At 43.0% G+C, this 16,325-nt stretch overlaps 1 protein-coding gene across 1 annotated transcript; it reads right to left on the minus strand.

The window, feature by feature from the left end:
* Nucleotides 1-1,543: 1,543 nt before the first annotated feature.
* On the minus strand, nucleotides 1,544-3,622 carry sox17 (SRY-box transcription factor 17). Its single transcript, XM_085468180.1, has 2 exons — nucleotides 3,095-3,622; nucleotides 1,544-2,770 (listed from the first exon to the last, which is right to left on the minus strand). The coding sequence occupies exons 1-2, from the start codon at nucleotides 3,390-3,392 to the stop codon at nucleotides 1,875-1,877; spliced, it is 1,194 nt and encodes a 397-aa protein (XP_085324306.1). The 5' UTR covers nucleotides 3,393-3,622; the 3' UTR covers nucleotides 1,544-1,874.
* Between the last annotated feature and the right edge of the window lie 12,703 nt (nucleotides 3,623-16,325).

Raw genomic sequence — 16,325 nt, forward strand, 5'->3', positions numbered from 1 at the left:
CAATAAAACCAACAAAACAAAAAACATAAGACCAGAAATAAAATTACAACATCTACATTCTACTGCTGAGAAATTTTACGTTTTTATAAATGTTGTTTTTTTATATAAAAAGCAGAATGTTTTTCAAGCTGTTTTTAAGTGAATTTGATTCAATTATAAATGAAAAAGAAATATAAACAAAAGAAATCAATCAAATAACTGATTAAAAGTTTCCATCATATCTCCAACATGTACATAATTTTATCCAACACCTCCCACATCTGTCTGAATTGTCAGATTTCCTTGAGCTCTTCCTCGTCAATTAGCCCGGGTCAATTATCGTAATGAGATAATATCACGGTTGACGTGGGGGGTCTGCCTCTCCCTAAGTCCGCGCAGGTGACCCCCACCCACTGTGCTGATGCCTCGGGGATCGTGGCCTGAGCCTGTTGTTATGCACCTATTAGCGGTAACGACAGGGAGGATAAACCTGCCACTCAGCTGCAGACTGAATTTAAACACATTCAGAGCCATTACGCTGGATTCTCCTGCACGGCCTGGAGGTAGATACGTCGGGTTTGGGTGACAGAAGGGAAAGCAAAACACGTAGCGAACTGTGGGAAGAGCGTCAGTATTTACCCTGAGCCCAACATCTGTTTCTGCATAAGAGAATACTTAGAACATTCAGAGGGAACAAAGTGTACGAATACATATACACACCTCAGGACCATGTTTCCTCTGAAGTGCTAAAAATGGCTCGTGAGGTCAGGGTGATTGACCCCTGAGAGAAGAACCTCTTCCTTTTAAAATAGGAAAAACCTCTATTTATAAAATGGGACTCTTGCTGTGTTATAAATACATCAAATTACCCTCAAGGTCTGGGTTGATCTCTTAAAGATTTTAGCCCGATAAGTTTGATTCATGTCAAAGCGACAGACGGGCATTAGTGGATAAATATATCATCGCCGTTCGGTATACCCACAGAAATAACGCCTGATGTCACTGCCATGTTATTAAGCATAGCTGGAGGATGGATATTGAAGCGTATACCTAATGCTCTGTTGTTAAACACGCAAAAATAAATGGTCACCATTGTTCAAAAGACGTGTAGTTGTCCACACGTAATTTTAATGGCCCCTACCATTAATCAGAAAAGACTAAATCATTTACAGACAGGATATCCGGAGCATAAACTGCTCTCCCATGCTGCGAAAACAAGGCGCCATGTGTAACACAGGCACTGAGATTGCCTCCACTGTGTCCGGGCCAGGAAGCCGGGTCGCAGCCCTCCGCTGCCCTGCTTCCAGGTGAGCAACCGTTTCTGCTGGGAACGCGTTCAGCTCCGTGTGGAAGTCGGAAAAACAAACAACCACATAATAAGGAATAAGGCTGGGCTGCATAAAAAGGTGAATTTGTGCTATAATATTTTTATAACTAAATATTGACATATTTATGAAATAAAACATACCCCAATATAAAATTAAAATATGAAATCCGATGCATTTCATCAAATGTCATTCTGAATTTAAGAATATAGACAAAATAATACGCGAGAGAACAAGACTATTTGCAAACATTTATTTCTCAAAAGTGCAAAAGTATAAAAAAAACATTCAGTATATACATAAACTTTAAAATAGTGACTGTACAATATTTATCATCACAAAATGACTTCATATCCCTGCGAGAGAGGAAGAGAAAAGTTCAAGCCAGTGTTCCTACTAAAATCCTCAATGGCTTTATTAACTGTTCTTGTACAGTACAAAGCTGGGTTTAAATCTCCTAAACCTCCTGCTTCAGTAAAAAAAAAAAAACATTTTTTGTTCAGATTTAGCTACAGAGATTTGAGGTCAGAGCATGTGTCCTTGTTGCAGGGTAACAGGCCGGGCAGGAGGTTAGGAGTTGTTGTAGCTACAGTAATACACAGCTGTGCTGGCGTCTGACAGCACCGATGATATGAGGCTTTCAGGTCCTTGCATGCCTGCCTCGTGTGACCCGTACGGCAAGCCTGTCATGTCCGCACGCGCTGAAGAGGAACTCAAATACTGCTCGAACTCGCTGCGGTCTACCTCACCGATCAGGTCAGAGTGGTGCATCTGCTCCACGCTGTCTGCTGAGTGAGGGTGAGCGTCAGGAGGTGGGGAGAGCTGTCCTGCTCCACCGGGGTGCCGTTTGGTGTGACTGGGATTGCAGTGGTGAGGGTAATACATGGCTAAAGGGTTGGGGCACCCCATGTACGAAGGGGGGAGCTGAGGGGGCTGCTCTTGAGCCGAGGCTGGGTGTCGGTGCACGATGGCGTTGCTGTGGTGGTTGGAGAGGGGGTCCTGGGGCTGAAATTCTGCAGCTTGTGACTGGTAAGAGTATGCAGGCATCATGTGACAATCCTCTTGTGATTGGGGGGGAAAGAACATGGACTCTGACTCCACAGCGTCCAGGGGAGAGGTGTCAGGTGTGGGCAGGCTGTAGGTTTCATAAGAGGGGCCTCCAAGAGCCTGAGCATCACGGTAGTGACTGAGCGGCTGTGGAGGAACCTGGAAGCCGTGCTCATGGTAGCCAATGCCAAGGCTATCCACACCCACCCTGTTCTCCCCGGGCATCAATGAGGCCGTGTGATCTGACACGCCATGGACCAGAAAGCCAGAGTCCAGCCTCTTAATCCTCTTCACCTGCTTCCGCCGCCGGGGCCGGTACTTGTAGTTGGGGTGGTCCTGCATGTGCTGGACCCGCAGCCGCTCTGCCTCTTCCACAAAAGGCTGCTTTTCTGTTATAGGAAGCGATTTCCATGATTTTCCTGCAGGTCAAGAAGAGAGTACACATCAGTGATATGTCAGCAGATATCGTGTGCAGTCTGGTGATGCACACAAAAATAGCCTGTTGCCATTTTAGGGGACTGGGACAGGTTTTTGAGGTTACACCTACAGCCAACTCAGACAAGAGTAACTTTTAAAAACGTCACGTCATCTGCTGGGAAAGGACTATTTACATTTATCTGAGAATAAAATTGACATAACAGTAAAAATGCAATCACGTAAAGACTGAAAATCAGTGGAAAATAAAAGCGTGACTGCACAGATGTGACAAATACAGTTGTTTAGAAAAGTATGAACGCCCTTACCCAGCATTTTGCTCAGCTCTGCGTTGTGCAGGTCCGGGTTTTGCTGCGCCAGTCTCTTGCGCTCATCCTTTGCCCAGACCATAAACGCATTCATGGGCCGTCGGATCCGAGGTTCGCTTTTCCCGCGATTCTGGCTGCCGGAGCTGGACGCGCACGGCTCGTTTTTCACTTTTGTGTCCCCAAGAGGACTGAGAGGGTCGGCCCACTGGCAGTGTCCCATTCCAGGCATCATGACTGACAGCGTACACCTTCCCTGGGTCTGATCGTCGCTGGCGTAACCCGCATCGGGACTACTCATCTCTGTCCAGCTGGGAGGATTGGAGAGAGCCACCGGACAGCTCGCAGAGGCGACAACACACGACAAGTAATAAATTCTTAATAATAAGTTTTTGTTTTTTTTAACAAATCAAAGAAAAATCAAATGCGCCTTGCTTTCAGAGTGGAATGAAAAATAATTAGTCACATCCATTAGCGTCTCTTAGAAGCCGCATGGACCGAAAGATACCGACTACTCAGCAGTGAGCGTGAATGTCGGTGCGCTATAAACGCAGAAGCAGCCAATCGCCGTGTGGAGGGAGTGCCCACTACTACAAAGGTGTAAAAAAGTTCAGAGCACGCCCACGACCCTTGTTTGGTGTGGTGACATCCTTCAAAGGGGGAGGAGGGGGGAAGCAGCGGTATTTCAAATAGGTGCAGAAAGTCATGTGCAGCTAGATGTTGAATTCTGCAATGAATTTAAACACGTATCCTGCCATTAGTGCAACATTGTCAGACTTTGCATTTGGATTTATGCGTTTGGATTAAAAAGACTTGAAACTAAACAAAAAAACTTTTAAATCCACAATAAACGGAGAGGCAGAGCCACGCGCGCCGGTCGCGTTGTTATTCTCACCTCGCTCTTGCGTCAGACACCAATACCTCATCACCAATCTGTGTATTGGCTCCCAAACTGCGTTAGAGGCTCTTGCAATCTAATGGACTTAATGGCTCCGTCATTAGCAACTTTTACGCGCGGCTGTCTCGATGCAAACTTTCTTTGAGAGCAGCATAATAAGACGCGCTGGACAAAAGACGCCCATTGAAGATTCGAGTCTTCTGAGAGTGAAATGAACAGGGGGGGTGAAATAAACATTAAAACCACAAAGTGTTGTGATACTGGAGCGCTGCAGCTTCTCTCTCAGCACCCCGATGTTCAAAAAGTCAAGTTTCTCCTGCTGTAGACACACCGAGGGTCTGGGCTTCGATGTCAGCAAACAGCTGATTGATTAAACTGAGGTCTCAAAACTCTCTTAATCACATCCCTTCGATCCATCCACTTGAGAACGTGCTTGCTTGGCAGCCTTATTAAAGGGCTTTTTAATTTCATTCCCAGCGATTATACTGCACCCTTTTCAACATCGCAAGGAACTTTTAATCTGCAATATCTCAAATATCACGTCTAATAATTACTTTCATCTCATTAGGTGCTCATTCCTGTCATTTTGCTCTCTATTATACTTTGTATGAGTTTTAAAATTAAAGATAAACCTGATTTTACTATGCAAAGAATATTTTTGCTTTCTATATTTGCCCTTTCCTTGTGACTTGAAGTCTCATACTGAGCTGGAGGTTAAACCTTTGGCAAGCTTCTCTTCGGATATGGAGATGACATCAGCCAGTAGTCAAATATAAACTTTATAAACTCGCATGACACACACACACACACACACACACACACACACACACACACACACACACACACACACACACACACACACACACAGACAGACAAACGCTATTGAATTGTGCAAAAATGTTTTTTTGTTGTTTTTTGGTGCAACCGACTCAGACCTGGGTAATGGTGCAGAGGCAAAGGTTAAAGCAACCTGTTGCACCTGAAATATCCAGACATGGTGTGTTTATCTCTCAGAGAATGAAGCCCATGTTTGTGGTCAGAAATCCAAACATCACCCCCAGGCCACGGGATTTCTTATCAGAGCCAGCAGACCCCAAACTGTCAGCTCCGTCTTTTCTCAGACCATTCCCATCTTGTTGTGGTCTACGGCCTCTCTGACATGTCAAAAGGGGCTGACAGAAATATGACAGATGCTTATGCAACCTTTTCATGCCCCGAGCAGACACCAGTAGTACTCCAGAGCATGCTGGGTGACCCTCTAGGGGTTAGTAGGAGGGTGTTTTGGATGGAGGTCCAGCTGGGAGCTGCATGGGACAGGATCTGGACTATAATACTGTCATCGTCTATTTTACCGCTGATGACCTGATAGGGTTTTCCCCCTCCGTTCCTAAGAGAAAAGAGAAAGAGGGACGCTGTGTGTGTGGTGGTTGCCTGTGTGTCTCTGTGAATGCGTGTGTTGATATGGGCGTGGGGTATGAGTGTGCCCTGATGGCCTCTCTCTCTGTGTGGGAGTGAAAAACCCTGGCTTTTGATGGGAGAAGTCATAAAGTCTGGAGTCGTAGCCACATTTCCTCTACAAGGTGAGGTTCAGAGTCAACCCAGAGGAGGGGAGGTGGTGTTGTCGGTGTTGGGATGGTGGGGGGGGAATGTGGAGGTGACACGCCTCATACCCCCCCTCCTCCTTCCATTCCTCCCCCAGTCCCTCCACCAAGTCCCCCACCCCGTGCCTGGGGAGTCTGGGGCTGGGTGGGGGCCAGGGCTCTCGACGCCAGCCTCTGGACTCTGCGCTCAGGGAGAGGTCACTTGGCTTGCTTACACAATGGCATTATCTCAGTTCCAGCCTCGGCTACTGCAGCGGTGAGCACTTCCTGTCCCTCTGCAAGCACTTCCTGTCCTTGGCGTAGCAGCACAAACTGTCCGCCTTCCAAGTGAGTTCTGAAACGCAGTTGAGCTGCTGGTCGCCAGTCTTGCTGTATAAATGTCTGTGGGTGGCTTTCTTGGGAATTGCACAATGTGTTTGCTGGCTCCTTTGTGCTGAGTGGCGAGGCAGGAGTGTTAGTTTAAATCACAGGAACGGAAGGTATATATATGTTAGCACTCCACGCTGATCCCCTGAGCCGCTGGAGCTGCACAGGCCACAAAGTTTAAACAATGCTCTGGTAATTAGCAGCAAGTGTTCTAGATATTCTGCCCTATCCTTATAAAGAATATGGCCATAAATGGGTGAGTGGACTGGAAAACTACATCAACTGATTGACAATGGTTTTGAAACCTGCTTAACACACATATTGCACAAAATGTGCCAAACATTGACTACTTTAAGCTCTTCAAATGTGAAAAATGTCTGCCTACAAGAAAGTTTATAAAGAAAGAAAAAACAGCTTTGTCCGGGTTCTGCCTATTCCACTAGTGGGATGAATACAATTAAATCATTCATTTATGATGCCTAAGAACATAGACATATATATATGGCTTGTCATCCATTGTTGCATATGTAAACTTAAACTTGCATTAACTTAAAAAAAAACAAAAAAACATTTTTAGCAAATAAAGGCAAAAAGCTGTAAAAAAAAGAAGGACATATTGCCTCCGTATAAAACCACATTACCACTTAATTAACTTAACTTAACTAATTATATAGATAGATAGTTACATAGAGGGCAGTTTTACCAGGCAATTCAGATCATTATGCAAACTCTTTTGAATCAGATGTTTTACTTTAAGACATATGCTAGTCTCACACGTCACACATCTCCAGAGTGTACCATATATTAAGTCTGACCTCAAAATACAGATGATCTTCTCCGCCTTACCTGTATACCCCTGTGTGGAGCTGCTTCTTAGGGTCTGTTTCAGAGTCACCACAGCTGTATGTTTAGCATATGTATTAGCAGCATGCTATGATACTTAAATTAACAGGGAGAAGCAAGCAAAGAGGAGACGGGATTATTGGTTACCTATTTTGTACTTAGAAAGAGTGGGAAACTCGAGCTGGTTTGTAAAGCTGGGATGCTGTCTTGTTGCTCGGGGACTGGAGATATTCACAACTCATAGCTTACGCCTAAAAGTTTATAAGAATATAATATAACTAAAAAAAATCCCTGAAATGGGAGTTTTAAATCCATTCATCCATGCGCAGAGTGTTGGATGAATGTACGAAGGAGGAATCATTACCTTTTTTAAAGTTACCTGGCCACCTGTCCAGGGTGTACACTGCCTCTTGCCCTGTGGTACCTGGGATAGGGTCCAGCCCACTGCAACACTTATGAGTGGAAGACAACGGATGGATGAATGGAAGTTATCATAATGAATGTGCTTTCTTAAAAAAACAACAACGAAACAAACAACCGACATGCTGCTTGTGAAGTTTGTATTTTATCACAGACTGTATAGAAAAGATGGCAGTAGCTTCTGGGACTGATTCCCTGTTCACACGTACACAGCTATTTTGGTAGTCATAGCGTTTTATATACATTTTGGCCTAACTGCATAAAACAGTGTAGACTTTTTTTTTTATGTTGTTAGGTATGTATCACCACCTGTTGCGTTAGCATGCTCTGGGCAGTTAACATGATGTTTTGTGTTTTCATTTAGACAAAGATATTTTATAAATATCATAAGGTATTTTATAAAATACCCTTATGCATGTGGACTTGGATTGAGCTTAATGGCTAAGTTGGGTGAGACAAAAGAAAGAAAAAAATTGGGCACCAGTAAACACTGTCCTGATGTGCTAATGGTTTCAACCACTAGTTTCAAGTCTTATTAATCACCACATGATGTTGAGGTTGTAAATTATGGTTAGGGTTAGAATCCCATCTAAAATAGATGATAATGGAGGGTGTGTTTAATGTGAGTACTACCATACAGTGTCACAAACGAGAAAGATGGTCATGGCCAAAATATTCAAGAAATCACAGAAATTATTTCACTAACCAGCTGGTAGTGTAGGTGGATATGGCCATCTTTTATATACAGTCTATGCCTCTAATCTGTTTATATTCTTTATTTTAATTTTTTAGATTTTCTTTGGTTTCAGGAATTATGCATTACTTTATTGGGATGTAATAAAGTGTGAGTTTAGGGGAAAAGCAGTCTTTTACACTCAGGAGTTTAGTCTCCACCAGCAAAACAACAAATTATTTTCATTATTGTGGACCGGCTTTAAAAATGTTGTTCTAATTTAAATTTCTGTCCAGTGATTAAACAATGTAATAGATCATGTAACAGGAAATAAATAATACTGAAATTAGAGTTGGTTTCGATCGTGTATCACACTTTCGGGCTGTAAATGTTTAGTGTCTGGTTATTGAAGCTTTGTTAAAGATAGAAAATAAATTGGAAGCCATTCAGCGTTGGACCTCTTCACTAGTGTACAGACACCTGTTGTTATCAGCTGCGTGATAGCGACTGTTTAGATTGTCTGATTAGGCTATGACTTCCTCCAACACCTGCTCGGGGGTGCAGGAGGTGTTTCAGGATGGGGGGGGGAAGAGCTCTTTAGCTAAAGAGGGAGTGTGGGGGTTAAGGAAGCAAGCACGTAACAGGTGTGTGAGGGAGAAAGGTGGAGACAAAAGTCAGAGATTGAATCTGTAAATAGAAATCACACTTTTTCCTGAAGCTGGAACATTTCAACTTTAGTCCTTCCTCTTGTCACCTGTCAAACTACAGAAGCCTGCTGAGGACCAGACACGGGACTGTGTCAATAAAAAGCGCAGTTCCACTTATTCAAAGCTCGTGCTGTGCTGCTGGTTGCTCTGTAGTAGCCTGAAAATCACCCCGCATGTGAGATAGTAGATATGAGAGATCATCCACAGGCTATGGTGGTTAAATTATGCGCACATGAAGGATGTGAGAGTCTGTGTTGGTTCATGTTTTTTCCAGAATCCGCTAAGCAAGACTGTTGGTTACAGAAATTGGGGACTTGAAATTATGGCAAATGACGCAAAAAAAGAGAGAGAGAGAGAGAAAACGATCACGTTGTCTTAAATGTTGCGTCTCTGTCACATGCACACACAGATGTTTTGTGTGTTATTGGTGGTATAGTCTTCCCCCTCCCTCTGGGGATTGCTGGGAAAGTTTCCTTGCCCGTGAGCACACACTCTAACCACACTGAAAGGGTAGCGCAGGGATGTTGTCTGCCCCAGACAAGAGGGGGGACACAGAGGAAGCCGTCTACGCTCTCGTCTCATTGTTCTGGAGGCGTTAATCTGTCAGGGATCTGCTGGGAATCAGGTGGGAATCTACTCAGCCCCTTTTTGTGTTTATTGGCCAGTTCATTCCACGTTTAGAAAAGGGGACATTTTGATATCTTCGCCACCCTGCCTCCACCCACCTCCTGCCTCATGAAGATGCTCTAATGATAAAACTATTTCTTGTTTGTCTCTGCCGCTCAGTTTGGAGATGAGCACATCCGCCTTATCTTCTCGTCTCGCCCTCTTTCTCTGTATGTTTTACAAAACTGAAGTCTGCGTCCAAGACAAATCTTAAATATGCTTTTAGTCATGCTAACACGAGGATGTTTGGAAACTGTTCGCCACAAGTTGAGGTGACCTCTGGGTTTGCGCACTGCCAGGGGTCAGCCAACAATAAAGCGGAAGCAACAAGTAAAATAATCAAAGTCTCTTTCCTGAGAACATCCATAGAGCTGAAGTTTCACTCAGGCCACTTAGAGGATGCAGCAATGCAACGCTGTAATATCAAGGATATTTTATGAGTCTTTGGAGGAGGGGCTGCAAACGTGGGAAGACTAGTAAATGAATGCATCATCCTGGCAAAAGTGGTAAAATTCACCTTTCTACATGGTACCTTTACACGCAAAGAAAAGGGAAAAATACTGTAACTCTTACCACACGCAGACCCGTGCATCACTTTAACTCACTGGATATCCTTTAGCATCAAGGTTGATGAACTTTATATCAATGGGTTTCATGTTGGCTGTCATCAAATTTGACAAGCAAGGGACTGAGGGACACTGCACAGTCATAATGGAGTGACTTGTCAATCACGTAGTGGACGGTTTATCTTCTAAATCTTCAGTTTAACTGTAATTTGACAAAATAAACATCATGCGTTGTTTCAAAAGACTTGAGACCATAAATGCACCAGGAAAATGTTTACCAAAGACACAAGTAAAAGAAGCCAAAGACTCAGTTTCCTGTTGGCTTCTAAAAAATATTTCTGTAACCAGAGGAGTTATCCTTTGCTTCTGAACTAGCTTCTCTGTTCAAACATAGAAGCTAAGCTAAACTACAGTCCATTTTCTTACAATTTATCAACAACATTTCCTTAATTATTGCTCTTTTAACCAAGACACACCCTTACATATATTGTTAATTGTATTGTTAGTTTCATATTTGGTCTCCTTACCTGATCTTCTCCCCAGGAATAAAAACATCTTGTTGAACTGCATCTAGAAATACTTGCAGTTCATTTATAGTGTTTTAATCGTGGTTCATCCATCCATCGCTTGAAACAAATACATGTTGGAAAGAGAACTCCTTAAACATAGCACAAACCGTTGACATTGTGAGAGAAAACCCTCTTGTTTTCTGTGAGTTTCTGAAAATGTGGACGAAAGGCCAAAAAACACAGAGTTTTCAGAAATACCTGCGCCATGTACTTGTGGACAGAGCCTTAACTGCAGACAAGAACGTGTCAGTGATGACCTCATCCACACTACTAACACCAAAAAGTCAGGATGCTAAGATGAATCTCCATGCCGACATCTTAGGAAGCCACAGCGATTCATTGCTGTAATGCACAGCATGACGATCTAACTGGTTTCCAACATGTGAACAGTACAAATATAAAAGCTGTAACTGATGTTACAGCTCTTGAAGAAACACTTTTATCTGAAGATCGACACATCATTAACCCGGCGAGCTGATTATTATAAAGTTCTCCTGTATTTTCTATTAAAACCAGACACTTAAGCATGCCCTAGCGAGCAGTTTATTGTACTTACATACATTTAACTTCAAGGCACCCTTTGCTCTCCGGGTGACGTTTCCTTATTTTTAAAGTACTGCATTCCCACTTTGTTATCCCAGAAAAATCTATTAATAAAATGTCATGATTGATGGATGAATTACAATTAGCAAGAGGGGAAAGGGAAAACCCAGGTTTCCTCACTGAGACGAAAAAGCTGGGTCAGCCACACGGGAGAGTGGACGCTTTCATCTCTTCACTTTTACTGGCCCAGCCCAAATCCTCCCCACCAGCGGTGCAGCTCATTGTCCCGACCGAGTCTAATTGAAACCAGTGTTTATCATTTTTATGACTTTATCCAAGAAGACAGGGGGTACGGCGGGCTTCCTGTTCTCCAGGTTTTCATGACAGACCAGTCGCATTATTAGGGTCAAGCTCAGCTCCCATCTTGCCACTGCATTGTTTCCACTGGTGCTATGACCATTCCCAAACTGATAAGATTCGTCTATTTTGGGTCCGTCTTTTCTTTTTGTCCTTGGCACATGACCGTGTACCTGAAATAACCTTTATTTTTCATCCACTTATTACAAACTTGAACCACACGATAAAAAGAAGTTTAGCTGTATAATAAAGAATTTTTCCGGATTAATTGAATCTAGAAATGCTCCGAAACAATAACTAGTCCACTCCTGTGCCAACAATACCCAAACACCCAAAGAGCTGTTTGTCATTTTCAACACTTACATAAACCCCACACTGACTGTAGTCTTTGTGTGGCAAAATAAGGAACTGCTTTGTAACTATTGGTGAAAAAACAAATGATAGATTATGTTCAGGCCACATTATTGTTTTCCTGACAGCCACCGGCCACATAAATACTACTCCCTGCAACTTGACCTGCATTTGACCCCACCGCCAGTAGAAGTCCCTCAATTCATCTAATCTGTTTTGCAGAGACGTGACGATGCAGTTTGAAGACGCTGCTCTTTCATTCTCCGATAAATCTAAATCAGAATATCATCGAAACTCTGAAATCAGCGTCTTTATAATGAAAGCTGATTAGTTAATTACTGATCGGACTCTCTAGACTCTCCAGATTTTGGAAATGAGGGAAGAAAGGAGACAGTGAGGCCTTTGTACATGACAATCAGAGCGTGAATTGATTCCTCAGTCGCTCAAACACTCCCGATCCTTTCATGTGTGGCCTTTGCCTTGTTGAGGCGCTAAAGCGTCACCGCGGAACAACAATGCTGATACCCCCGAGGTGCTAACAGGACGCCATGTTGGTCCAGCGTGGCCAAAGTCAATCAATAATAGCATGTGTGATCAGTGGCATCGCAGCCAGTAGGAATCTGGATCAATAGAGGTACGCAGGGAACTTCAGAAACAGAAGATAAGAGAAAATCCTGAGCTGTGGTGGAAACAAAATCATAAGACTTTTTTTTTAATGGGGGACTTTTCATAGTGTGTCTCTTGCTGTGAAATAATAATGACATTTCTGGAGATTACAGAACAAATACTCCAAAAGTCATGCCTGGAACTTCCTCACAGACTTTGCAACTTCTCCTTTAATGGACCGCGGTTGAGAGCTCCTTGAAACTGCTTTCCCACATCAGCTTTGATCTTTAAATGTCCGTTACTGATGTAAGCATGCTGTCGCTGAACGGTCAATGATGCAGATTTTATGCACAGAAATGAGCTCCCAATCAGCTTTACTTCAGACATACCAGAAGCTACAATAATGTGCAGACCTTGTTGTGTTTTATTGTGCAAAAGCGACAGAAATGGCAGAGGAATGCGCCTCGTGTTGTTTTTGCACAGCTGTGGTTTTATGGAGGAAATGCACTGTGTGTGTGAGTGCTTCCTCCCTGCGTTGTTCCCTTTACACTAACGCTGTATAGAAACAAGTGTCACTGAGAGGAAGAGTCTGCCCACCTTTTAATCGGATTCACACATATTTTCTGTGAAATTGTTTCTTCGGGTTGAAAGCGTACCCACCCACCCTCTCTTCTCAAGCTCAATCCTCCTGTCAAATTAATGCCCTGTCTTCCTAATTAACAATCACGAGGCAGATGGATGGGTGTCAGTGGAATAAAAATCAGCCTCAGGTGTGAAAACTTTGCCTTCACCTTTTTAAAAATGTTCCTTATCGAGAGGGCTGATATTAACATGTTCCAGGAACGCATCTTCACAGTGAAACCTGTCTGTTTTACCCACGCACGTCACTGTGAAAACTACGTCATGAGATCACTTTACCAGCTCATTATCTCACATATCTGGCCTATCTTAAACTTCAAGGAGCTCCGGTGTTTGACTAAACCTCTCAGAGTCTGAAATCACCTGATCAAGATTATCTCCTCTGTTCATTTACACACAATGGTCTGGATCATCAATATCTGCTCACTGAGGTTATAAGGCACCAAAGAGGAGCTGCAGCCCCAGTTTGCCCTCTGACCCATTTGAGGTTAAGTTAAGCTTTAGCCACACACTAAATAAACACTGTTTTCAGAAATTACAAGATCTTATCTTTTAAATAAAAGATAACACCCTTTCTTAACTTTTTAATTTGGTTATGCCTAATTATGTAAAGGGGTGAAAGTTAACCTGAACCTAAAGTTATGTTTTAATGGCTAAACCTGACAACCTGGAGTTTAAAATGACTATCAAAATCTGACTTTAACCTCACCCCAAGTGAACTGTTCTACTCTCGACCAATGATTTCAAAGGACTAGCCGTCTTTGTGCCAAACACTTAACTCGAATGTCATCTTTAAGCAAAATTCACTCAAAATTAGACCCAAATATGAGCCACTGGATTATCCTAACTCTAACCACTTGATTTAAATGCTTAAACCCAAATCAAACTGGATTTACAGCCAAACCAGAGGATTAGGAGTTATTCTCAAGTAAAAAAAAAAACCAACCCAAAAAACAGTTGATGCTAAAACTGTTTTCTACATTTTAATCTTAGACTTTGAACCTATGAGTCAGACGTTCTTAATCTCTTATTTAAACATTTGAGGGAAACACAGGAGTGGACATTGGCCTTGACTATCCAGTTCACTCATCCAGTTGGGCGAGCCTTTGAAAACTTCACTTTCTATCCTAAATTGGTGAATGTTAAAAGGTTAGACTTGTGCAGAGAGTATGAAACCACTGGCAGCATCTGGTGGCAGAAAACAGCTACCCTAGCTTGGTCCAAAGGTAACACAACCCACCTGTTAGGACCTCTAAAGATCAGTAACTTAACATGATAGTGTGCACAATGCGAGGTTTTGCGGTGGGTTACGTAGCCTACTGAAGAGCAACCTGTGAACACTTCACATTGATTTGTAACATGCACAGCCAGCAGCCAGTCAACTTAAAACCACAGCTTGCTGTGGTTTGGTGTGGGCGAAGGAAACATCATATAAACACACTATGCATTTTATTACCTTTATACAGCATCGGGCTAGCTGGTTCCACTTGTTTATAGTTGCATAGCTAAGCTAACCGGTTGCATGCACCAGCGTCATATTTACCGCCCCGATGTGCGTCATCTGTAAGCTAAGACTCGCCATAAGGTTAACAGTGATGCTATGTGGTAGATGCTGTTACATAAAAACAAAGCTAAAGCACATTTTAGCATTGCATGTCAGCCGATTAGCCTCCCTGTGAATACTTCGATTAGATAACCTGGGAAAAAGTTGCATCAGGAAACTCGGGGAAAGTCCCTCCTGATATCATCACTGACTGCATTCGAACAAAAGCCTGCTACCTGCGCTGACATGCTGCAGCGCGTGGAACAATGGAGACCCAAGAGGACTCTATTTGCAGTTGAAAAATTGCATCCACATATTCTGATCAGTACTCATGAAGTGGACTTTGAACTTTGCAGTTATTGTTGCATTCTGTGCAGCAGCAGGTTCAGCTCTTTTGGCCTGATACCATCCAAAACATGTGTTATCGTCGCAGGCTGTGCAGCATGAAGGCTTATCAGATGGCCTTGTGGCCTTACAAAAACAAGGACTCTATCATGCCTTAGCAGGCCCCTATCTGGCAACACTGTCACAGAATAATAACAAATGCAGCAATTCACATAAGATTACTCAAGATGCTCCTATAAACTGGGATAGGCTGCTTGAATCTGAGATTTAATGCAGGAAATATACCAAACCTAGTCTGATACATAGGTTAGTTAGTGCAATCTTTTACTTTGATGAATGCTACGAATTAATGTTGTTTTTCAAACAAATTTAAATATGCGTCATCTCAAATATGTTTTTTCGTATTTTTCCCTCCAAAAGTGGACTCCATGGCCTTGGAAGATCTTCTGTCCCTGACTTCCACGTCCCAGATTTTGTCTCAAAGTAAATCAAAGCGGAGAATTTCCTCAGCTCAGAGGAAAACCCCTTGGAGGAGAATGAGTTGATAATGTCCCTGCGTGCCCACGGCTTCCTCTCAGATAAATAAATACATAAATAAAAACACGCCTGGCCACTTCAGATTTATTGTTCCTCTGTAGGCTGTGAAGTAGGGACTATATTGTTTATAGTAATTAAGTCCATTAACAGATTTGGCCCAGGTGGGTGAAAGGGGCCTCTATGACATCCTATCACCCCCTTGTAAGCAGCTAGTCCCCACCAGGGCTGGATCACTTCCATTTAAGGCAGTGATGGCCAAGGAAAAAGGGGGATTACAGAGGTTAGCGTTGGTTTGACTGGGCTGAGACTGTGTCACGTTTTCTGGAGTGATAAGAGCCGGAGCAGGAAGCTGTGAGAGGGCAGGAAGGAAGAGAGCTTAGGTCTGGAAGGAGAGAGGGGAGCTGTGGAGATGGAGGATGAGGGCAATGAGAGATGTAGGAAAAGGGAGCAGAGCAGTGGGGAAAAAGTAAAGAAAGAAAAAGAAACAGTGCTATGTGGTGTATTTTCTCTGCACTGTTTCTCTGAGCTGTGCTCTGCTAGGAAATGCAAAGGGAACCTGGGGTCCAGGGGGAAGTGAGTGGATGACTAAATTTGGTCTGAAAGGCCACGTTAACATACACCTGCTTCCCGCAATCAAACAGGCCACACAATGATGACGATATCAAGCATCAGGCTTTTGTCTGTTAGCACCAGACCCAGCAATATGAAAACATACAATGTTATCCTGCAGCTTTTCCTAAAATCAGAGCTCTCAAGTGTTTCTGAAACTGAAATGTGCTTGAGCAGGCATGCAGTTTGTATTATATGCATGATCATGCTTCAAAATATGTGCAGCATGAACATGTCCTTTTACTGTAATCACTCTTTTTTTTTCATTTCATTTTAACACAACTTAGCAAAGAAAAATTTCTTTAGTTGACTCTATGAAAAATGCCAAAGATAACCCAGTTTGAGAGGCATAAAACTGTATTTTTGTACAAACAAATGATTCTCAAAGAGCTGAG

This window comes from Copadichromis virginalis, linkage group LG9, assembly GCF_057382275.1.
Source record: "Copadichromis virginalis isolate Kocher_CV1m ecotype Utaka linkage group LG9, C_Virginalis_male_GT1.1, whole genome shotgun sequence".
NCBI lineage: Eukaryota > Metazoa > Chordata > Actinopteri > Cichliformes > Cichlidae > Copadichromis > Copadichromis virginalis.

Bases quoted from the DNA above. Each gene is read 5' to 3' on its own strand.
- sox17 (XM_085468180.1), bottom strand. From the start codon at position 3,392: ATGAGTAGTCCCGATGCGGGTTACGCCAGCGACGATCAGACCCAGGGA. The intron at 2,771-3,094 runs GTAAGGGCGTTC...CTTGACCTGCAG, and splicing joins AGAGCTGAGCAAAATGCTGG to GAAAATCATGGAAATCGCTT.